The sequence below is a fragment of the Gopherus flavomarginatus genome, chromosome 6, assembly GCF_025201925.1.
Source record: "Gopherus flavomarginatus isolate rGopFla2 chromosome 6, rGopFla2.mat.asm, whole genome shotgun sequence".
In the NCBI taxonomy this organism is placed as follows: Eukaryota; Metazoa; Chordata; order Testudines; family Testudinidae; genus Gopherus; species Gopherus flavomarginatus.
Window position 1 is genome coordinate 46,829,621 of NC_066622.1, and position 24,182 is coordinate 46,853,802.

General features: G+C 44.3%; 1 protein-coding gene across 9 annotated transcripts in view; it reads left to right on the forward strand.

Moving 5' to 3' along the window:
* The window catches only part of RAD54L2 (RAD54 like 2), a 94,406-nt gene that overhangs the window by 38,276 nt on the left and 31,948 nt on the right, over positions 1–24,182 (forward strand). For 8 of the 9 annotated variants that reach the window (XM_050957710.1, XM_050957709.1, XM_050957712.1 and 5 more), the window contains one exon: positions 16,817–16,900. The exons of the other annotated variant lie outside the window; for it this stretch is intronic. In XM_050957710.1, coding sequence (XP_050813667.1) covers positions 16,817–16,900 — 84 coding nt within the window. The remainder of the gene's footprint in view (positions 1–16,816; positions 16,901–24,182) is intronic. 9 annotated transcript variants of the gene reach the window in all.

Here is a 24,182-nt window from a genome sequence, read left to right on the forward strand (position 1 = left end):
GGATGGGCTTAGACTAAATATCAGCTCCTGGTTTAATTTTTCTTTAATTTCAGCAGGCATTTTACTAGAATATGCTGGTTTCACCAAAACATGGTAGCTCAGGTTAAATCAAAGATGTACTTATTTTACTGTATATTACATGTTGCAGGGGTGCAAGAGCAGGTTTGGAGGAAGATATTTTTAGTTAAATGCCAAGGTATTCCCTAAAAATAAGTTGTTTTTCTCAATATAGTTTAAAAATCCTCCTTCAGAATCATGAGGCTGAAATCTGAAACTGTATGTAGTTTGTAGCTGAGATAGTGCTTTCTGACCTGCAAAAGGCATTGTAGGTATGGATAAATGTGTTCCATTACTGCATTTTTGCTTCCCATTATGTACTCTCTGGTTTATAATTGTTGGATTGCTCATGGATAGTGTAATTGAGTGTTTCAGTGAATTAATGTGGGAAAGAAAACACACCAAAATTACATGAACAAAGATATAAAGTTGATCAAATTTGTATTTTTGGCCTGATCGAAAGACCATTAAAGTCAATAGAAAGACTCCCAGTGGGCTTTGGATGAAATTCTGTTTTAAAAAAAAAATCCAACCCCCAAACCATAGTACATATAATTGCTGCTTGAATATGCTTGAAGCATATTTTGTAGGTAGAATTTGATGTAGTTCAGAAGTTATAAATTAATTAGCAGCATCTAAACCATCCCTCCCCGTCATCTTCTCCACGTGGGAGCGTGGGACACCCCCATGTTCTCGTGTTTTTTTTCCATGATGGCGATGAAGTTACGGAGAGGGTGTGATGTTTTGGGGACCACCCAGACCAGTAAGGGATTGTGTCATAACTGCTCTATGACGTTGGGAGCCTTCATGGTGGTTCAGATCTCTGACACCAGTAGCCAGCCCACAAGCATAAGGTCTCACTCTGGCTTTTGTCAGGCCAGTTACTCCTTGCAAGGTGACACCAGGTAACCGCTCCCACCCCCCGCTTGCCCAGTCCTGAATCTCCCCAAATTCATCCTCCCTGAGTTCGTGTAGGCCGGTTGTGTTGGGGCTTGTCCCCCTCAGGCGTGGCGGGGAGCCAGGGCGCCTCCTTACGCACTGCAGTCCGGGTCGGCTTAGCCCCTCGGCAGGTGTTGAGGGGGGTATAAGGTCTGTAAACAGGGTAGAGCCCCGGCCCTCTAGCCGGGGTCGGGGCTCTCAAAGTCAATAAGCCCCGGCCCTTGGAGAGGGCGGGCAGCAATAGTTCAGGCTCAGGCCTCCAGCGGGGCTGAGCAAACCCAGTATCAGCCCAGGCCCTTGGACAGGCCAGGCAGTAATAGTTCAGGCTCAGGCCCCTAGCAGGGGCTGAGCAAACACAGTATCAGCCCGGGCCCTTGGCTCAGGCGGGGCACCAAACACAAGTCTAGTTTGCTCTGGCCCTCTGGGTCAGGGCAGCACAGTGGCAAAGTCAAAGGGGCCCAGCCCTTGGTCCGGGCGGGGCACCAAACACAAGTCTAATTAGCTCTGGCCCTTTGGGTCAGGGCAGAGCAGTAGCAAAGTAAACGGAGCCCAGCCCTTGGTTCGAGCGGGGCACCAAACACAAGTCTAATTTGCTCTGGCTCTTTGGGTCAGGGCAGAGCAGTGGCAATAGGCGGGAAGAGGGGGAGTCTGCCACCCGGTTATGGGTGGCAGGGGGAACGCAGGCCCTCCCACTCCACTGCGTTCCAGCCCGGGGCCCTAGCAGAGGTCAAGACCCGCTGCGGTCAGTGGGGATCCTGGCCGCAACACACTGACATGGGTTCGGGCTCTTCCGGAGCCAAACCAGGGTCGGCTATCCCCGGGCTACTTCCAACCTCCCCCTCTCTGGGTACCTGGTTCTTGCCGGCGTCGTCTGGTGGGTCCCAGACCATGGGTTCCTCCAGGTACCGGTCGTGGGGAAGCTCAGGCCACTCCTCGGTGTATCGGGCACACGGCAGGTCAGGCCGACGTTTCTCCAGGTACTGGGTCTGAGGCAAGTCCAGCCAGCGCTCCTCTGGGTAGTGGGCGCGGGGCAGGTCCGGCCAGCGTTCCTCCGGGTAGTGGGCGCGAGGCAGGTCCGGGCAGCGCTCCTCCGGGTAGTGGGCGCGGGGCAGGTCAGGCCAGCGCTCCTCGGGGTAGTGGGTGCGGGGCAGGTCCGGCCCGGCGGGAGCCCGGGCACCAGCGTCTGTCCTCTCCGGCAACCTTCTTCCAACTGAGCGCTGGGGCCAGGCTTTTATACTTCCTGTCCTGCCCCTTGACTTCTGGGGGGCGGGGACAGGCCGTGCTGACTCCGCCCACTGAGGCGCCTGCTCTGGCTTGTCCCCCTCAGGCGCGGCGGGGAGCCAGGGCGCCTCCTTACAGTTCTAATTACCAGTACTTTTGACTGTGCCTCACTGGTTTGTCACCCCCAAAGACGTGAAACCAGTCCCCCAGTTACCAACTTTCTTTGGGAGACACACTCCACACATGCACACTGGGGACCTGCTTGGGGTAAAAATAAACCAAAAGGTTCTTTAATAGAAAAACCACCGATTCAAAGATGAAATAGAGAGAGGAAACATATACAAGTAACACAAAAATAGACATAAAAATGCAACTTCAGGCTTTATACTTTACTTCCATATTTGATAAGATCCCTTTTCTAATACAAGTTACTTAGTGCATTTGAACAGGCGAATGGAAGGAGGACATACCAATTATCATGTAGTACTAGCACCCAGAATATTGTTTGTGCTCATACTAGATGCTAATAGTTATGTCCTCTTTCCATTCTTCTCAGTAACTTAAAGCAATCCAGATTTGTAGACAGCCTCAACTTGTTGATGAGCAATGGGGTGTGCAGAGAGCAGCTGTTAGAAATTCAGCAGCATGCGAGACAGCTGCGGGAATGAGGAGGCGTAGCACAGATGGCACAGAGTAGTTAAGATGGGAAAGAGCAGGAATGGCCTGGCTTGCAGAAAGTAGCTGTTGTTGTTCTGTAGCTCTTGTGGTCTGTCAGATGGGCTAGATGGATCATTAGCCTTACCTAGTATGAGCATTTGTATGTTCTTATTGGAAGGTGAACAGCATGTAAGAAGTGGTAGGAAAGAAAAGGAGGGGACCATCACAGCTGGCAGAGAATATGTAGCATGGCCATTGTCCAGCCATGGAGATCTTTTATACTGTGTCTGTGTAATACAGTTGGGATATGACAAAAACATTGGATCCAAAGAAATGAGTGGAGGAGCAATTTCCTAGTTACTCTGACAAGACTGGCCTCACAAAAGGATATTCCGTAAATGGGCTTATCTATAATAAATTACCTCCCGCGAAGAGATCATTTTATGAACTGACAGTTTCTGGCATAAGAACTCTACTTGAGTGTGCTGATGATACGTGGTGCATATCTGTCATGGTAAATGGTGATGACAACACTGGTTCTTTGCCTTGTATGGAAAAGTTCACTTCCACTCTCCATTGTAAGACACAGAAGGGAATGTGCTGTTTATTCAACCATGGAAAAGGAAAGACCTAGGTCATCCTATTTCTCTGATGCAGTAGTCTTTCATTTTCCTGATGTTTCATCCTCATAACGAATGTGTTATGGAAACCACCCTCTTGTCATTCGGATGCCTGCCTTTAAATCTTACTTCCTAGTTTCATAAATGTGTTTGCTCAGACTTTCTGCTCATGCTTGGATCACTTGTACCGATCCCATTCATGTATTATAAGGCCTGCTGCAGAAGCCTCGGCCTCATGTTTGATTTCCCTAATATATTTGTCCCTGTTGGCCATTGCAAACTTTTCCTGGAGGAAGTACGAGACTGGGCTGGATTTGAATCAGTTACATGGAGATGAAAGGCTCTGCATCCCATTCCCTAGCCTTTGAACCATCCAATTCCTTCTTTTACCGAGTTGATAACTTCTTCTCAATAAGATGTATACAGGCAGCCCTAATTACTGTACAGTCCTAATATGTTTCAAAGTTATGATATTCTCCAAAGCAATAAAAATATTTTGATGCTTCTAACGACATTGAAAATAAGATGCCTAATACCAATGGCTATAATTGCACATCGTGCCGGTAGGTATTGCCCAAGTTTCTGAAACAGACCTCTGAGTGAACTTCAGTCCTTAAATAAATGGATCATATTATACTATTTCACTCCTGGAGTCCCCGCATATCTGTGCCGGTATTTCTCAGTCACAGGCTGCTCTTGCTGATCCTTTCCTAGTATTGTCTACCAGTTGTTTCATATTGCAGACTGTTTTTGTTCACAAAGAAATAGTTGACGTTTTGTCAAACTGATTTCACATGCCACCTTTCTAGAGGTCGTATTGTTGCATTATACTGCTGCAGTATTTAGTTTCTTGTGCTCCCCACTCTCAGGTGACAAGAGTGAAAGACGTAAAATTATGTCTCCACAGTGTTTTTCTTCACTGTAGCTAGGGACCTTCATTTTCAGTTTTTAATTTTATTTTATTTTTCCCAGGAATTTATCAGTGTTTATTACTACGACAACAAAAACAGGTGAAAATTGGTGGGAAAAAAACCTTATTTTTTTCTAGGTAAATATCAAGGTTTATTTTGTTTGACGGAAGGACAGGAGGATGTGGTTTGCTGCAGAACTAAAACATGGGGTCATACCATTTGCACTGCTTACATGCAACTTCATCCTTTTTCTCCAGTTTGTTTTTTGAAAACTTTCGAATATTTCTTTGTTCTGAAATGTATTCTGATACAGATTTTCCTTTTCTTCCCATTTTAGTGTGTCACATCTTTAAACTGTTATCTAATAACAACTTGAAATGTGTATGTGATGGGCATGAGATTCAGATGTGCACACGTGTGTGCCTGTTTGTTTATTGTGTGTATCTTCTAGACTAATACATGTCCTTACTTCAACAGGCAGCTTTGCATATACACACAGACTAATGTATTATTGTAATACATATATATCATGCAATGTATTGTATTTTCCTAATAAAACAATTTTTGTTATATATTTGAATAATACAAAAGTAGGGTGAAAATCAGCAAAAACTGAATAATACTTTTTGTAAAACCTGGGATTTTTTCCGGTAAAAATCTGTTTAAACTGAAAACAAAGGGGCTTAACTCTAGCTGAGTAACAAGAGAAGAAATATATATACTTTCTACTCCCACCTCTTTTGAGAAAAGGGCCTTGCTGTCTCTTGTGATAACATCGTGTCTGAGATGATCATATGTTCAGTGAATGAGGTTTTTATTTGTATAATAGTAATTTAAGAATTCCCTAGTCAGTGGATGCTTCATTCCAGTCCATCACCCACAGGCACATTGCTTTCTACTATGATTGAGTTTTTCTGTGAATGGAATCTGACATGGAGAAGGTCTCTGTAGCAAGATTAGTCATGCGTGATCATTAGCTGCGTAGTGTGTCAAACATAGCCGTGAAAGCACTTGTTCCCTCCTGTTACCAGTGTTACGGTGTGACAGCCCTGCTAGTACAGAAGAGTGACTTTCCTGTGTGTGGGGAGAAGAGGTGAGTGGGATTTCCCCACACCTCCCCAGAGGGGAAGTACACCCCCCTGAATTTCCCCAGCACCCAGCATGTAACTGCCAATTAGTCTTGCCAATTAGTCTTTGGTTGGAAATTTGAACTGAAATTGAAACATTAACACACTTTAAAATCATATACAGTATATGAGAAAATACTTATACCTGAGAAAGCATAATGGGTTTGAAAACTTTGAACAAAGACTAGTTTCCTCATACAGCTGTTATTTATGACAATGTTGGTGCATTTGCTTCGGCTGTATTGGCCTACCTTATAATTTCAAATTATGATTCGTAAACAAGGTCCAAATGAGCTCTCCCCTGACAGCTAGTGATGAGCCAGGAGTGGGTATAGAGCAGGGGTCAGCAACCTTTCAGAAGTGGTGTGCCAACTCTTCATTTATTCACTCTAATTTAAGGTTTCACGTGCCAGTAATGCATTTTAACCTTTTTAGAAGGTCTCTTTCTAGAAGTCTATAATGTATAACTAAACTATTGTTGTATGTAAAGTAAATAAGATTTCAAAATGTTTAGAAGTTTCATTTTAAAATTAAATTAAAATGCAGAGCCCCCTCCCCCCCTGGACCAGTGGCCAGGACCCAGGCAGTGTGAGTGCCACTGAAAACCAGCTCACATGCCGCCTTGGCACATGTGCCATAGGTTGCCTACCCCTGGTATGGAGGCTTCAGGATCAGATTGTATTTACATGAACACACCTACTCTGACTAAGTATCCAGCAGACAGAGCTGAGCTGCCCAAGTGATCAATTTTTTTTTTGGCAGGTGTTGGGTTACAAATCACTATAGTATTAAATGTGGGGTCATGAAATGTTGTTATCCTTATTGTATGAGTAAAGGGCAGCAGAACTGTACTTAGCCTGCCTGAATGAGGGAGTCTTCCCCAGTGCTTAATTTGTGTGAGGGCTTGCCAGGGCTGAGCCCCAGCACCTCTAGGCTTAGCAGTTCATAGTCCTGGGATCTTTGGACTTGCCACATCAGTTATGAAAGTAACACACTTGCTTGAGCCTTGGCACCTTTTTTATTACAAATTAAGCACTGGTTACCTGAAACTGAACAGCACTCCCTAAGCAGGAGGTTTGGATGCCTTATCCTAATGAAGAGAGGGAGGGGCACAGGTGTTTTGCTTGGTGGTGTGGGCTTTCCCTAAGAATCACAGGCACTATTTGACTGCCCCTCTCTCATGTTTAGAGAGAGAGATAGTGTTGCATCCCTGTCCATCCTTGCTAATAACCATTGATGGACTTAACCTCCATGAACTTATCTAGTTCTTTTTTTTAACCCTGTTATAATTATGGCCTTCACATCATCCCTAGCATAAAGTTCCATGGGTGACTGTGTGTTGTGTGAAGAAATACTTCCTTTTGTATGTTTTAAACTTGCTGCCTATTAATTTCATTGGGTTGAACCCTGGTTCTTGTCTTAAGTGAAGGGGTAAATAATACTTCCTTATTCATTTTCTCCATACCAGTCAAGATTTTATAAGCCTTTGTCATATCTCCCTTAGTTATCTCTTTTCCAAGCAGAACAGTCCCAGTCTTTTTAATCTCTCCTCATATGGAAGCTGTTCCATACCCCTACTCATTTTTATTGCCCTTCTCTGCACTTTTTCCAATTCCAATATATCATTTTTGAGAGGGGTGACCAGAACTGCCCTTAGTATTCAAGAAGTGGGCATATCATGGATTTATATGGTAAAATTGGAGGAGCTTGGTTTGCCAGACTGATCAGCTAAGCCAATATTGGCAACCTATATGAAAAGACTGGAAACACCATGCCTCTGGACTGCCTCAACATGCAGAAAGCCTTATAAGCCAGTCACTGTCAGTGCCATTTTTAGAAGAACTTAATGAGGCTGTTAAGAATGCTGGAGACACAACTCAGTTTATGTGAACCAACAAGGCTGTTGCATCATACTTTCTTTTTAAGCAAGAGATACCCCACACTGCAAACTGGAGGTCAGTGTTAAGTGCATTGTCACTTGTTAATCCTGAAGTTGGACACTGGTTTCGAACAAGACTGGCAAATGCTCTCTATCTTTCTGGAAAAAACAACTCAGTTGACTCTCTAGAAGCATGCAGTACAACAGTGAAAGACTCAGCAGCTGAAAAAGTGAAGAACTCTCTTACCATGTTCAAAAAATGTGCATATGTCATAAACAGATAGTTAAGGGTTAATGTCTCTTTTACCTGTAAAGGGTTAACAAGCTCAGTGAACCTGGCTGACACCTGACCAGAGGACCAATCGGGGGACAAGATACTTTCAAATCTTGGTGGAGGGAAGTCTTTGTTTTGTGCTTTTTGGGTTGTTGTTTGTTCTCTCTCGGGGTTAAGAGGAGCCAGACATGCAACCAGGTTTCTCCAATCTTTCTGAAACAGACCCTCATGTTCTAACTAGTAAGTCCTAGATAGAAGGTGAATTAGTCTTTATATTTTTTTTCTTGATTTGCAAATGTGTATTTTGCTGGAAGAATATTTTACCTCTGTTTGCTGTAACTTATACTTAGGCTAGGGGGGAGGGAGTCCCTGTGGTCTATGTAAAGCTGAGACCCTGTAAACATTTTCCATCTTGATTTTACAGAGATAATTTTTACTTTTTTCTTTCTTTAATTAAAAACTTTTCTTTTTAAGATCCTGATTGATTTTGTCCTTGTGTAGACCCCAGAGGACTGGGTCTGAACTCACCAGGGATTGGTGGGGGGGAAAGGAGAAGAAGGGAAGGTGAATTTCTCTCTGTTTTAAGATTCAAGGAGTTTATATCACAGTATCTCTCAGGGTAACCCAGGGAGGGGAAAGTCTGGGACGGGAAGGGTAGGGGAATGATTTATTTCCCCTTGTTTTAAGACCCAAGGGGTTTGGGTCTTGGTCTGCCCAGGGAAGGTTTTAGGGGGACAAGGAGTGCACCAGACACTGAAATCTCTGGTTGATGGCAGCACTATAAGATCTAAGCTAGGAATTAAGTTTAGAGGGGTACATGCCGGTTCCCACTTTCTGGACGCTAAAGTTCAAAGTGGGAATGAGACCTTGATAGCATACATGGCTGATGAATGCACCAATGCAAATAGGCATCAAATATTAAGTCATTGCATATGTTATCTTGTTCTCCATGATAGGCTAGTAGATGCAGTTTAGATCTTCAGGTTATAGAAGACACCATCAGCTGTATCTGTGACATCCTAGAAGAGTTAAATACTTGTAAATTGAACCCGAGATGGCTGCTTATGCATTTGATGGAGCTGCAAACTTCTCTGGAAGACATGGTGGAGCACAAGCTTTACTCAGAGAACAGTGTAACCCTAATCTCTCCTATATACACTGCAGAGGCCATCTACTCCAGCTCATGCTAGTACGAGCTGCAGAATCTTCAAAAGACATTAAAAGCTATAAATGTAATGGCTTTTTTGTACTCTTTTTTTCAGCAGGAGTCCAAAAGGACTGAATGTGTTGGAAACAAATAGAAGATACACTGGGGCTGAAGTTCTAATTAGACAAACCTGGGGAAACCTACTGCCTTTCTCATGAGCGATTCTTGGCTGTTGTCTTTAAAATTATTGCAACCATTATTACTGGCTTTGGAAAGTATCCAACAAGATAGGACAGATTCAAGTAGTGAGGTTGGTGGGCTGCTTTTGTTACTAAGTTTAGAGACGACTATCGCCATTCTCTCTCTTGTAAATCTACTGTTGAAACCACTTGGATCATTAAACAATGTCATCCAGGCATCTGCTACAACCGTAATATATCTCTGTCCATCAATAGAAGCTACCCTTGGATCAATCAGAAATATTCATTGAAAATGTACTGGAAAAAACAAAGACTTCAGTCCGGAAGTTGACTAATGAAGGTACTTATATTGACTCCATAAGTGAAGATGACAAGAAGTGCTTTTTAAGCCAGCTGAAAAAGTACACAGACTTGATTCTTACAAACCTACAATAGCGATTTCTGGTTTCTACTCCACCTCCGTGTAGCTTTTATAGATGCCTGTCTTATAAAACACCTGCAGTTGAGTGGAGTGAGGCACTACCAGAAGTGGGGCTGTGATCACGACAGAATAGATAATTTTGAACACAGAGTAGAATATCATACAACGAACTAATGAAGTTTTAATTTCAACTTCTTCTTTATCATCACTAGAGGTTTGACCTGATCTTTATGCTATAGTTCCTGGGATGAAAGAAGCAGGAATTCATCTCTTGCTACTCCCAGTCACAACAGCTACAGTTGAGTGTTCTTTTTCCTCAATGAATAGAATTTTGTGTTCTGAAAGAAGCCGCCTTCTGCCTGATCATGAGCATATCATGAAGAACTGGAAGTAACGGACACACAGGAAGACACCAGAGTTATACAAAAATTACAACAAGAAACAAAGAAGGATGTAGATGTTGTGCTTCATAGTAGGCTTGAGTAGCCAACTTTAATTTCTGGGATGATTTTAAAACGTGAGTTAAATCTGATAAAATGATTGTGAAACATTTTTTAGTTTTTATTATGATACCATACAGCCCACCTTCACCTTTGCAGTCTCAAGCCTCGTCCATCCTCACCCTCCCCCGTATATTCGAACACCCCCCGTAATTTCAGTTCCTGGGGAAAACACTAAAGGTCTGTCTCTTACAACACCCCAAATCTTATTAGTGGCATTTTCATTGTGTTCAGATCCTTTGAGGGGGTATAGTATAAAACACATTAATGTAAGGAAAAAATCAACAGGTTACTCTGTTGTTGTGTAAGGTGGTTACAGGTTCCTGAGTGATCTTTTTCCAGTCTTCTAGTTTCACTTGCGTGGTCTGTTTTAGGTTAGCAAACACCATGTGAGCAATTAGCAAAATCACAGATAACAAAACTCTTTCCACAGCCAAAGACTACTTATTTTCTAATTTCCCCCCTTTCCCTTTGCCCTGATCATCTCTGGTGTATAGTTAAGATTCTGTGCATCTCTGGCTGTAGATTTCCTGTTGCCTGTTGAAATTCCCCCTCTGTGGGGCCCCAGTTGAGTTTGAATGGTTATGTAAGGAGTTTTGTTTTATTCCGGTCTGCGCCTCTGCTGCTGTTAGTTGAAGTGGATTGCAGGCAAAGTGAATAGGATCAGATCTGAGCAGCGTGCACAGCTGCTGCTCAAGCCACCAGAGAGAGAAGAGACACCTGCCCACATATACACACACCTCACTTACATGCTCTTCTTCTGCCTTTTAAAACCTTCCCCTTTCTCAAGAGTGGCTGGGGTTACTGCCTCTGATTTAGCACATGTGCTGATCCCAAGCTAAGAGGACAGAATAGTTCTGATGGTTGGTTCCTAGCTATCCAGCGCCTACCCCTACCTTACGCTGGACTGTGCAGTTTGAGTATCTGAGCAAAGGAGGGAGATAGTGACACTTCTACCGAGGGTAGAAACCAGACATATTTAACCAGTAATAGAGCAGTGACCCCACTCAGCACAGCTGAGTTCTGGAGGATATATGCTCACAGATTCCCAGACACTGGGCTTGTGGAACAGAGCACTAAGTGCTATTTACCAAAGTTATTTTCAGGAATACGAAGCACCAGGATTTTACTTAGTCTGTGTTCCGCCCTGGACTACTTTGTCACGGGGCATGTTCCCAGTTACACATTCACAAAGCTAGCAGAGCATCTTTAGTGCTTACTGTGCTCCTGGCAGAGATAACAAACTGTTGGGTGACTAGAAACTTTTGGCCTGAGGACCCCGAGACTGGAATAGCTGAGGAGGCTGATAACTTGTTGCCTTATTGACCTGCTGCTAAAACGCTGAACCAGCCACTCAGTCACTGACGGAGATCTTGCCTCAGTCAGCGGAGTACAGTGAGCAGCATGTTACTCTTGGATGAGTCTCAGCAGTTTCCAGGTAAGACGCAGGTTTTTTTTTCTTTCGTCTCTTTCTTTTCCTGCTTTATGGTGACACTATTCATTTTAATACCTCCATGTTGGGATATGGCATTTGATACTTGGAGAGCTCCCCCTAGAATCGCTCACTTGAGATCCAAGGGAGTTTTGTGAGGCACGGTTTTTGATTTGGCATTTGTCTGACGGTGATGGATTTGGCTCAGTTTTCAGGGTCTTTCAATGCACATATAATTCTGACTGAGCAAATTTAAGAAAATCTTTCCTTGCGTAGTATTATTTGTTTGTTTGTTTATTTGCGTTACTGGTTTTGTTGGTAAAATTGACATTTGGAAAGTGATAATACCTCCTGTATCTGTCTGATGGGATCACAGCTCTAGTTTCTGTGGCTCTTCGAGTTGCAGGAGTAGTTATTTAGTGAACAAGGATATCGTATTTTCAGTATCCTCTGTCCTTTTCCCTTTTTTGATGCATTTCTTTTTCCTCTGTTCCTGATGGAGTTCTAAGAACACGTTAGTGAAATCCTTGCTGAGAGAGGATGGTGATCACATATTGAAGCCGCTTGCTACTTGTTAAACCCTTGCTGACAACTGCAATACCTCAGGGCACTGGTCAAGTAATACATGATCTCTCTAGCATCATTCCCTATTTCCTAGCAGTCTCTAATTTGTGTCTGGCTGCCGAGAACTGCTCAGCTCTTTTTTTCTTTATTTTCCCTCTCCCATTAAGGGGGGTTGTGCTAAGGAATATTGACATATAGTTTGCCTCATTGAGGTGGAGCCTCTAAAATTGGTCTCTAATGTGAAGAAGTAATGTTTGAGAGAAACTTCTCCTTTAGCAATTTACACTTACTGTACTACATTTTGGTTTTAGTATCAGGTGGACCCTATATCAAAGATGGAGCTCTTTTTTCTTCTTACGCCACCGGAAGGATACAGGTTATGGGATCTATTGCTCTAGCTCATGAACCTCATGTAAAGGAAACAATGGACTCTGCAGGGTCCACCTTTAAGTTCCTTATCATGCATAGGGCCCCATGTGTGTGGTCCTCATTTGGAGTAAAAGCAAGCAGTTCAGTGTGTATCTGACCAGTGAACAACCTCCTGAAGTCTTATTAGAATCCATTTTGTTAGCTTTATATGCCTTTTATCTGAAAGAGTGACTGTGCAGGCAGGATTGGAAGGGAGGGCATGATAGAAAAGGGAAGGGGATTAAGTTCAGAATGACTTGGATAAACTAGGAATATGGAACACATAAATGATTTATGCAACCCAATGTAGGGTAACAGAGCTTAAGATGGGGAAAAAATAAGAAGGGAAGGTGGTTTCAATGGTGATACACTTGGAGGTTACAGATTAGAGATGGGGAGAGCTCCAGGTTAGAGTAAAACCAAGAATTATAAATGGAAAAATCTAGTTGGTGAAAGTTATGAAAGCTGGGGCAAGACCACAGATTAGTCCTGCATAGCATTGTATAGCACAGGGATTGAAGTTTGAGGCTTGAGCTCTGTCCTAGATTCCAGGCTGTCAGAGCACAGACAGCTCTGAGGGTTGAGGGAGAATTTTGCTTGTGTTTTGCAGCAGTCCCTGTCTGGCTGGTGTGTTCTGGAGCAGCCCCTCTCCAATGACAAGGATGTTTGCAATGGTACACGTTTTTGGGAAGGATTCATTTAGAGGATCCTCAGGACTTGGGTTTCCTGCGTCGTGTGGGTGGGGGATGTGATGAGGGGCAGGGGGAAATAGAATTCTAGGATGCTTAAGTTAAGTTAGAGTAGTTTCCCATTCTTATTTGTATTGGCATAAAGCCCTGATCAGAGATCAAACACTGTGTACTTACTAAATTTTTAGAAGGGTAGCCGTGTTAGTCTGGATCTGTAAAAAGCAACGAAGAGTCCTGTGGCACCTTATCGACTAACAGACATATTGGAGCATGCGTCTGACGAAGTGAGTATTCACCCACAAAAGCTTATGCTCCAATACGTCTGTTAGTCGATAAGGTGCCACAGGACACTCTGTTGCTTTTTACTAAATGTTAATAATCCTCATCAGTGATACTTTACGTTTTGTAGCCACTTTCCATCTCAGGATCTCAAAGTACCTTGAAAACAATTCAGCATTACAGTTACCCCTGTGAGGTAGGGAATCATCCTTACCCCCATTTAATAGTGTGGAAAAGCTCAGGCACAGAGAGGTTAGGTAATTTGCACAAGATCACACAATGTGTCAGTGGCAGAGCTAGGAATAGAACCCAGATATCCTACCTCCTGTCTGGTTCTGCACAGATTGGTGCTTCCGTTTCTCCCCCTACCCCCCCAAATGGCTCTTGATTGGTCTAATTCAATATACAGCTCTTTAGGGGTAGATCAGCCACTATGTGCTGGACACACAGCATTTATGTTCCAGTTGTCAGCTCTGCATTTTGTAACATGTTTTTGGATTTGGAAATTTTTCAGATTTTTATGGTACCACCATGTGGTGAAATTTTGCGGTGTTCCTGTACACTGTCTGCACCCTATTTCAGCTGAGTTATATCATCATGTAAGGTAAATGACTGACTGCTAATGAAAAAACTAAACTACAAGACCCCTTCTCTGTGATGGCAGTGCTGATTGTAATATCTTCCTTCAGTGAGCCCAGTGCAGGACCAGTCCTTGTTGTGGGAACACTGTTTTCTTTCTGGAATCTATTGAGCCAGTTGTTCCTATCTTAAATGTTATGGGCCTGGGGTTGATAGTGGTGCCTCCTCTTGACATCATGGCTGCTTCTTCAGGCTTTGACTGATGTGATTTTTCTGAACAGTTTTGCAGCCCTTTTGTGTTCTGTGTCAGATTGGTTCAATGCTCCTGTCTTAGAGTATGCTAAACAGCACCAATATTTTAGAATGAACCCAAAAACAAATAGTTCTCCAAGCTCTGATATTTCATATCAATCTTATTCAGCTTTTCAAGGTGCTTTCTGTTGTTCTTCTGGCCGCGGAAAACAGGAGAAATGCTAAGGCACGGCAATGACACAGTGACTCAAACTCTTGAATTTGCATCTTTCTTCAAGTGAAGTCTTTCTAATTAAACAAAGTCCTTAAGAATTCCCCTGAAATTATTTTATGGACTGAAGCAGAAAGTGGCAATTGAGTTGAGGCCTGTGGGGTTTTTTTTAAATTCTAAATACCATATCCATTTTTCCAGTAAAAATTATGTTTAAGGAAGGAAGCCTAGTCTAGTGGTCTGAGTGTAGGACCAGGGCTAGGAATTCAGGAGTTCTCATCTCAGCACTGATACTGACTCTGGCTTCAGGAAAGCTACCTAATTTCATTGCCTCATTTTCCCTGTCTGTAAAATAGGCATGATATTTACTTACTTCACATAGCTATCCTGAGGATCGTTTAATGCTTGTTAAAGCCCTTTGACATAAAATGCTGTGTAAGTGCCAGGTATTACTGTTTCACCACTCTTCCATTGCACCATTGCCACCATAAACAATACCAGTGATGGCAAAGGGGCACTCAGACACTGAAGGATACTTTGTGAAGGGATTGTCTTTCATGCAGCTCTTTAAACACTGATCAAGATTAAATATCCTTTTTTCTAAACAAGCCCTGAATGAGGCTGTGGTGAGGGCTGGGAGCAAAGATTAGCATAAAGTTCTATTTGCTGTAGTTGCTTTTTTTGCCATTTTGGTGGCCTTAGAAGCGTGTGGCAGCAATAATCCCCTCTTTATTATCTCTCATTACTCTGAGGCTATCCTAGTATAAAACTAATACCATGACTCCCAACCTCCTACAGTAAACTAATCCTTATGTAATCATTGCATACAGCAAAATGCCTGCTCCCTCATCTTCTCTGCTCATCCTGTTTTCCGAGTCTCTGAATATTACATGGATCTACAAAAATAATGATAGTTTCAAGACTGATCCATCTTTCAGGACACATGATAAGCCGAGGAATATTTCTGTTTACTGGGGCTGAAATTTTCAACTTGGGTGTCTAATGCCATATTTAAGCACTTAAATGAAAATGGCCTTATTTTTAGAGGTTCTGAACTTCCACTGAAATCAGTAGGTGCTCTGTGTAAAATCGGGTCACTTTTATTTTGGTACCTAATTTTTGGCAGCCTAGTTTAAAAAATATATCCTGGGTTACTAGAATACTGGTTAACTGGGCTAACCAGAAGGTGAGGTTTCAGTGCCTTCCTACATACAGTTACTGAAGTAGCAACTTGCTGAAAACTTCTCAGCTCTGGAAACTGAAACATTTCCTGGCTTTATAGCATCGGAGTCATGCAGACGTTTGTTTTGTTTAACTAAATTGGGTGTGGAGGAGGATGATTGCAAGGACAAATGTGAGTGAATCACAGATGGGTTGATACTAGATGATGGAGTACAGTTTCATGATTTTGGGGTGTATTGGCTAGTGCCTGAATTGTGTGTGTATGAGAGGGCGGTGGTTATAAAAGTCAATACATTCTAGATTTTATAATAAGGATGCTGGATAATAATACCCTGCATTTCTCTGGGTCCTTCCATCTGAGGATCACAAAGCACTATGTGAATACTTAATTGAGATTTACAACATCCCTGTTGGGGTGACAGTACATCTGTGTCAAAGCTAGAAATAGAAAGCAGGTTTCCTAGCTCTCAGTCCTGGGCTCTAGCCATTAGACCATGGTTCTTGGCATAGGTTAGGAAGAGGATGTTATTTGAACAGTGGCATGCATTTCAAATTTTGTGTGTTGGGAGTAGTGTTGTCTAGCACCTAGACTAAGAAGGGGGCTGTTATGAGATGGATGTAGTTATGCATAGCTTGGTCTTGGCTGGAACAGCTACTTGCTTTCCTCGTTCAGCTCCGGGTGTCGATGTTTGTAAGTGTGTTTCATAGAAAAGCTTATATAAGTACTCTTTAGTGTTTATGTAACTTGGGTCTCTTTAGTATATGCAGCAGTGAGGCCTGGCCAGAACAAGAGCTTCTGGATATCTGGGATCTGGTTCTGCTTGCATAATCCCAGGGTTAGAAGATACATTGTCTGTCACCAAAGTTGGTCTTTTGATGTTCCAGTTTGCCTCTAAGCACTCTTGGCCCTTTTCATTCCTTCTTCATTTTTGTGTTGCTTCTTTCTGTCTCCTTTTTTTCCTGTTTGATTGGTTCTTCTTACTTGTGAATGATTCTTTTAGGCCTGGAAATAAATTTTCTTGTGTAGCATACATCATCTGCAACTGATGCACTATGAAAAACTCAGAAAAAGAGAGGGAATCTTTAATTTTTCTTTAAACTTCCAGTGTTGTGGGTTCCTTCATACCCAGAAGGAATTTGGAGATCACTCTCCTCCTCTCCCTTCAAGATTTGTCCTTTTCTTACTTCCACCCCTATAACTGTGTCCTGAAGAGTCTTCAGTGGTACCTTCTTCAGAGCCTGTTAACATGTTATCCCTCCATTCCAGAGCCAGATGGGAGTCCTGTTATACAGAGTGCTCTGCCTTGTTCTCTCTCTCTGCAGGCCCCAAGGATGCTGCCTTTATACTACAGTGAGTGATCACTTCATAAATATCTAGAAAAATGAAAAATGTATTACTAGAACTGCAAGTTAAGCTGTTTGTTATACTCCTACGAAATACTCTGCCTCTCGTTTTTGAGACCGGTACAAAAGAGAGACCTGGCGTTGTTAACTTCTAGATAAATCAGCTGTGCTAATGAGGACAACAGAGTTGATATGTGTGCTGTGTGACAGGCCAGAGGAAGCATCAGTCATCAGAAGGAAAGCTCCAGGGCTTGAGCATGTACAGACTGGAAGATTCACTTTTGTGCCTCAGAGTATAGCCATGATCGTGACTCATAGCAAGGTACAAGCTATAGCAGCCTACACTGTGTGCAAATCTGAGGAGGGAGAGTGAGTGGGAATTAGGTTATGTACCCTAATGAGGGTAAAGTATAGGCTATGCTAAGAGAGGCTGCTGTGCTTTCCAAGGGATCAGAGTTTAGGGTCCCTAAGCAGTAGTGACCGACTTCTTTGCCCAGCTGGGGTCAAGATGAAGCATTTCCTGCTGGGAGCAGTAGTCTCTGCAAGTTGCATCTCTGCAACAAAGACTTTGCTATGCATTGCAGACTTCTGAGCTGCATTGGGCTACTTCTGCAGGGTGAGGGGATGCCTCACTTGGCTCTTTAGCAAACTTCTCCAGTGGAGTGACATTGAAAGTTGTTTTCTGCAGTCCTCTGTTCAGTTCCCACAAGGCGGGAATGGCAGAACAGGGAGGGCCAGGGGGCATGGCCCTCCAATTTTCTGAAAGTGGAGGGGCCTGTCTTGTCCACTTTTCACCATCAGCCTCACTCCTCCTCTTCCCCCCAGTCTCCAACCAGCTGGGGAGCTTGAGCAGCTGTGGGGAGCCGCAGACCCTGCATTTGCCAAGGGTGGAGGGGTGAGAACAGCCTCAGGCCCATGTCCCTGCCCCCTGGACCTCCCACCCAGGGCAGGTGAGGGTTCATGGTTCCCCACAGCTGCCCGGGTGGCTCTTACCATGGCTTTGAGGCCTGGACCCCCAGCCGGAGCTGGGTCGGGGTGAGAGCTGCACAGGCAGCTATGGGGACTAAGGGTCCATCCTCCTGCCCTGGGTGGGGGATATGGGGGGTGGGGACACAGGCTAGGGAGGGCAGGCTCCCTGGTTTCTGGCTTGGCCAGGGATGGGGCCTTGGGGGGAAGAAGGGGATGGGGCGGGCCACAGAGGGGGCAGCGGTCCCTCCCCCCCCAGGGCCATGGCAACCCATTAGGCGACCTAGGCGGTCACCTAGGGTGCTAACATTTGGGGGGCAGCGACCGCAGCGGCCAGATCTTCGGCCGCCCCAGTCGTCAGCGATATTTCGGGGGCGGGACCTTCTGCTGCCTAGGGCGGCAAAAAAGCTGGTGGCTGCTTCTGCTCCCTCCCCCACACACTTTTGGGAAGGCGCCGCTGCCCCTGCCATAAGGTAGGCTTGAGTGGGGAAAATAGGAAAGGGGAAGTAGAGTGACTAGAAAAGAGCTGAGTACCTGGAGAAGCAAAAAATGTAGGACAGAGAAGAGAATGTGAGTGAGAGAAAAGAGGAAGATAGCAAAAGCTAAGAATGAAATGTAGTGGATGACAGACCTAAGTGAAAGGGGTAACTGTGATGGATGCTGGTTATAAAGCTGGTTGTCCATACAGCATGATGATCTATTCAAGGGGAGGGGCGGGGAAGATTTCTTGTGTATTCCCCTTGGCCCTGCTAGCTTTTGGGGGACCAGGAAAGAGTGGTTGTATATGTGTGCTGGGGTGAGTGGGTGTGTCAGCTTATATAATGGTTACATAATTAGTTCTTTGTTAGGCTACTCTGGGTGGGAGGGGCCTAAAGCTGCTTTGTTGCTTGAAGGGCTGAGGCTGATTATTTTAAAACGAGAACAGAGTTGTTTTTTCTCTCTAATTAGCTGGCCTGGTAGAAACTGCAGAGGTTTTCAAAGGCTCTGGACCCTGTGAGCTGGTGGGGACTGTTTTTCTTTTCCTTCCCTAAGAGGTGGATTAATTTGTCTGGGCACATATCACCAGGGATTATCACAGAATAATGGAAATACAAGGCTGGAAGAGACCTCTAGAAGTCATCAAGTCCAGCCCCTTGTGCTGAGTGAGGCAAGACCAAGTAAACCTAGACCAGGGGTCAGCAACTTTTCAGAAGTGCTGTGCCGAGTCTTCATTTATTCACTTTAATTTAAGGTTTTGCATGCCAGTAATACATGTTAATGTTTTTAGAAGGTCTCTTTCTATAAGTCTATAATATATAACTAAACTATTGTTGTATGTCAAGTAAATAAGGTTTTTAAAATGTTGAAGAAGCTTCATTTAAAATTAAATTAAAATGCAGAGCCCCCCGAACCAGTGGCCAGGACCCGGGCAGTGTGAGTGCCACTGAAAATCAGCTTGTGTGCCGCCTTCGGCGCATGTGCCATAGGTTGCCTACCCCTGACCTAGACCATCGCTCTCAGTTGTTTGTTCAGTCTATTCTCAAAAACCTCCAGTGATGGGGATTCTGCAGCCTCCCTTGGAAGCCCGTTCCAATGCTTTATATCTTTATAATTATAAAGTTTTTCCTAGTGTCTAACCAAAATCTTCCCTCTTGCAGATTAACCCCATTACTGCCTGTCCTTCCTTCAGTGGACATGGAGAACAATTGATCACCATCTTCCTCATAATGCTGCTTAATGTATTTGAAGACTGTTATCCGGTCCCGCTCAGTTGTCTTTTGTCAAAACTAAACATGGCCAGAAAAAGAATTAAATGGAATCCCTGCCCCACATTGAGCACCAACACCTAAAGTGGCCTTGAGGCCTACCTGCTAGTCTGGCAGTGGTTGCAGCATGGGCAGTGGCTGAACCACAGGCTTGGGGAGGCTAGCTCTCGTCCTGGCCCTCCCTTCTGCCTCAGCCCCCCCCTTCTGTCCCTCCCAAGCCCAGTGCCCCCCAGTACCCTCCAGCCCTGGGGCCCTGAGTCCCTCCAGCCTAAGAGCACCTGGCAGATAGCACAGACACCCCCAACCCCAAAGTGTCGGGCAGGTGGCACACGCCCCACCCCCTTCCCCCAGCCCTGGAGCACTGGTTGGGGGAGCAGCATGTGGCCTCCCCCCCCTCCCCAGCCCTGGAGCACCCGGTGGGTGGCATGGAGACCCTCCTTCCCCCCAGCACTGGAGTGCTGGGAGATGCAGCCCCAGCACAGGGGGCTCTTCCAGTGCTGGGTGGCCCCGTTCCAGCCGCCCCTGCCCCACCCCAACAGGCTTCACTTCCTGGAAGAGAAGCAGCCTGCCTGGGCTGAGGCCAACTAGCAGCAGGAGGGGGCCTTATGGCGGAGTGTGAGTGAGGCCACATGAGGCTGTTTGAGGAGCCACAGCCTTGCCCAGCCTATTATACACACCACCCGTGGGTTGGAGAGGAAGCAGTTGACTCTTCACCATGGAGTCTGCAAATATCAAGTGTAGTCCATTCTCCTCTGTGCACTTACAGCTGCTGTGCAGGACAGAACTGTGCGCAGTGTATACTGTGCACCACAGATAGGCTTGGAAAGATTAGATTTTTATTGGTAAATATCGGTAAATGCTGGTGTCACTGTACACACACAAACCCATGAAAAATATATCCAGCAATAATGATAGAAATTTACTGATTGGGAAAGTAAGAAAAATGCTTCTTGAGAACTGATTAGAGTTTGATTTAAGGATATTTACTTTGTATATTTTGACATATGATGTTGACAGTTTGTGTTTTAACAGTACAAAGCTTTAACTTTTTGAATATCAACATCTACTCGCATTAAACTATTGTCTGATTCCCCCCTATAGTTTTCCACAACTGAATATTTAAATACATGAAAATAAAAAATGCTTAAAACCTATATTTTTGCACAACTGCCTAACCATAGAGAATATGAACCTGCTCCTAGTAGTTGTGCTGCGCATTGTGGGATATTTGCAACAATCCCCGTGACTTTCAACAGTAGCTGCAGGGGCTGTGTATGGTTGTGGTACACTTTGGGCTCCTAATAGAAGATGCCTGCTGTGCATGCTGTACACCACTACAGCTTCCACCTATTCATTTGCAGCAGTAAAAGTTGCAACAGTGCGATTTTATGGTGCAGACAGAGCATCTATGGGCAGGTCTACACATCTGAGTTAGACCTAATTACAGTGTGGCTGTACTCTGATTTTTAGAAAACCATTCTAATCTCTCTTGCAGATGCGGTCTGTCCAAGGCCAGGTAAAGAACACTGTCACGATCCTATCTGCCTTACAAACTAGAACCAGGTTGTAACCAGGTCTCTTGACTTAATTGTTAGTGTAGAAGGCTCATTGTGCCTCCATCTACGCTAGCCTTTAGCTGAATGAGTAAACAGTTGGTGACGTAACTATTATTTAGTTGTGTTAATACAAGTGATAGCACTTAGGATCCCCAGTCACGGATTGGGACCTGGTTGTGCCAGATGCTGTACAAACATGCAACAAAAAGATGTTCCTTGTCCAAAAGTGTTTATAGTCTAGTTGGTTCTAAATATGGTTTGTGTTGACACACAGCACATTGGATACACGGTTAGTAACCACAGAAGCTAAACCAGATTCATCCTTGCCAGCTCCCCGGGCTGGCACATGACTATTGTCCTGTATCCAGGTTGTAACTGTGTTTAGCGAAAACCCCCGAACTGTGCCAGTGCAGCCAGTTTGGCTGGTGGGCCTTCCTCCAGAACCCTGGGTGGGTAGGATTATCCAGTGTGCAGTGCTGCACATGTTGCTGGTGGCACTCTCTTGGCTGAGGCAGTATGGAATAACTGCCCAGACTTTCCCAGAGGGCATTGACGGTGTAAACATGGTTAGGCAGCTGTGGATGTTCAAACATGATTGACGAATTGTTACATTGTGAAAAAAGCTGCTTATTGAAGCTGTGTCAAGTTAGCAGTTCAATCAAATGTGTAGTGGGAGCAGTGCTGCTGTGTAACATTCCTTCACTCCCTCTGTCACAAAGAGAAAAAGTGTTACTAGTGCAAGACTGATGGGAGATCAGTGTTTAGCACAAGATTTAAAGTGTGTCTACAGTAGGGAATTTAACAAAAATAAACCCCACTGGTTCTAATGTCAGCTCAGGTGCACAGGTGTTAGAGCCACTGGGAGTTGTAGCCTAGACAAGATTCCAGTATCTTCTGGTGGTTTGTGTGTGTTGAGCCTACAGCTTTATTTAACATAGTGGTAAAAATGCACCCAGCCATGGGAACCTTGCTACACGATGGCTCCCACTGATTCTAATACCTCTTCAGCTGAACCGATGAGATTTTTTGATAAGTCCCTAATGTGGACAAGATGGTATTGTCCAGTTGGGTATGTACCATGTGTGTTGTCATACTGCAGTCCTCATCTTAGGAATTGTATACACAGGGCAAACAACTGTGTTTAACTATTAAATGAAATATGGTTATGGTTGAACAAGGTTCTAGCTTGAAGTTATATTTTGTTTGAACAGGGACAAACCATTTTATCAGAGTTGAATTTCATATTCTTGCTCAGGTAAGAGTGGGTTTTTTTAAAAAAATTCTGGGCACAGCTGTGTGTCACCTAATGTGTTAAATAGGTGACACACAGCTGGTTAAATATGGTTTGGCGCAAATATAGAAGAGAAGTAAATATGCGGAGAGACTGAAAGACAGATAGGGAAACATGTTTTGGATACAGCCCCACCTTCCTCTGTGTAGATTCTGACTTGAGTTTGCCCTGCAGTACCCTCTACTGGTATTCTGCTGGAGAATAGTCAGTGCAAAGGGAAGAACGAGTGCTGCATCAGTAATTGTTGGGGGCAGAAAGAGAGATGGTTCCCTCTCCAAAATGAACATGCCTTTATGTTTCCTCTCTAATTGTGTCCAGGTCTCAAGGGCTCAGAGTAGGATGGCAGCAGGGAAACCAATGGCTTTGTTTGGCTCTGGGAAAGTTACTGGTTTAATGACTCATCCTGTAGAATGTGGTCACGTTGCTGCTGTTGCTGTTTCCCTTTGCCCTATTTTATTCAATCTTTTGATCTAGTTATATAATTGTGAATCAAGACAAAGCAATGTTAGACCTGTGGGTAATGTGACCAAGCTGCATTTTTACTCGAATGGCAGAGCTCTTATCTGGGAAGCCCAGGAAACTGGATTCTTTTCTGAGCACCGATTTCTCCCTGTAAATGAATGTAATGCATGGTCTGTGAGCCTGTTTTGTTTAGGGAGGCATGTTGTAGTATTAGACTCTAAAGCCTTATCTATGCTAGAAAACCCACCAGGTTCATAACACTGAGATCAGTTTGTCTATGTCTACATTTGCAGCAAAACAGTGTTCCCTGTTCAGCACAAGATAAACTGTACCTATTGCTGGCACCTGTTGCTGATAACCATTCTTCTAGCGTAGACAAGGCTTAATGGTATGGATGTGCATAGAAAATGGCCCATTCTGTGGCTCAGGATGTGCTGTGTTCAGAAGTCCTGCACTAGTTCTGATTTAGATTGGGGGCAAATGCACTTAGTTCTGGGAGATGTCTAATGGAATCTCTGCTGGGCTGAGCTTGCAGTACTGTTCACTTTGCTCAGCTAGCAAAATACTGTTCTTGGGACTCCAGCTTTGAGGGGAAGAAGTTGGTGGCAAGACTAATGTAATTGGTGTGTTAATGTGGCAGCCTCTAGTGGCACCTGTGTGCATGACATGTTACACTGTGGTACCCTGGTTGGTCCTGCTAGTGAAGGCAGGGGGCTGGACTAGATGACCTTTCGGGGTCCCTTTCAGTTCTATGAGATAGGTGTATCTCCATATATAACCTTCGTTACTGTAGCCATCTCTCCTTCTGCATAGAATCATAGAATATCAGACTTGGAAGGGATCCCGAAAGGTCATCTAGTCCAACTCCCTGCTCAAAGCAGGACCAATCCCGGACAGATTTTTACTCCAGATCCCTAAATGGCCCCCTCAAGGATTGAACTCACAACCCTGGGTTTAGCAGGCCAATGTTCTCCTTTCAGAGGGTACTCCACTAGTTTCCAGAGATGCTGGTATCACTGACATATTGTATGTTTTCCTCTTTCTTGTCACAGCCTTCCACCTTCCCCACTCCCCACCGGCAGACCCTTTTCCGGTCACTGTAGTTCTCTGATTTAACTCTTTGTATAGGAGGATCAGAGTTGATCCTGAGATGGGGTACGGGTTATCCCTCTGCTGTTAAAATTGGACAGCAGTTTTCATGGCATGCTGGATCATTTTCCTTTTACAAAGCTTGTGGAAACTTCCCTCCCAAGAGGAACTCATTGCCAG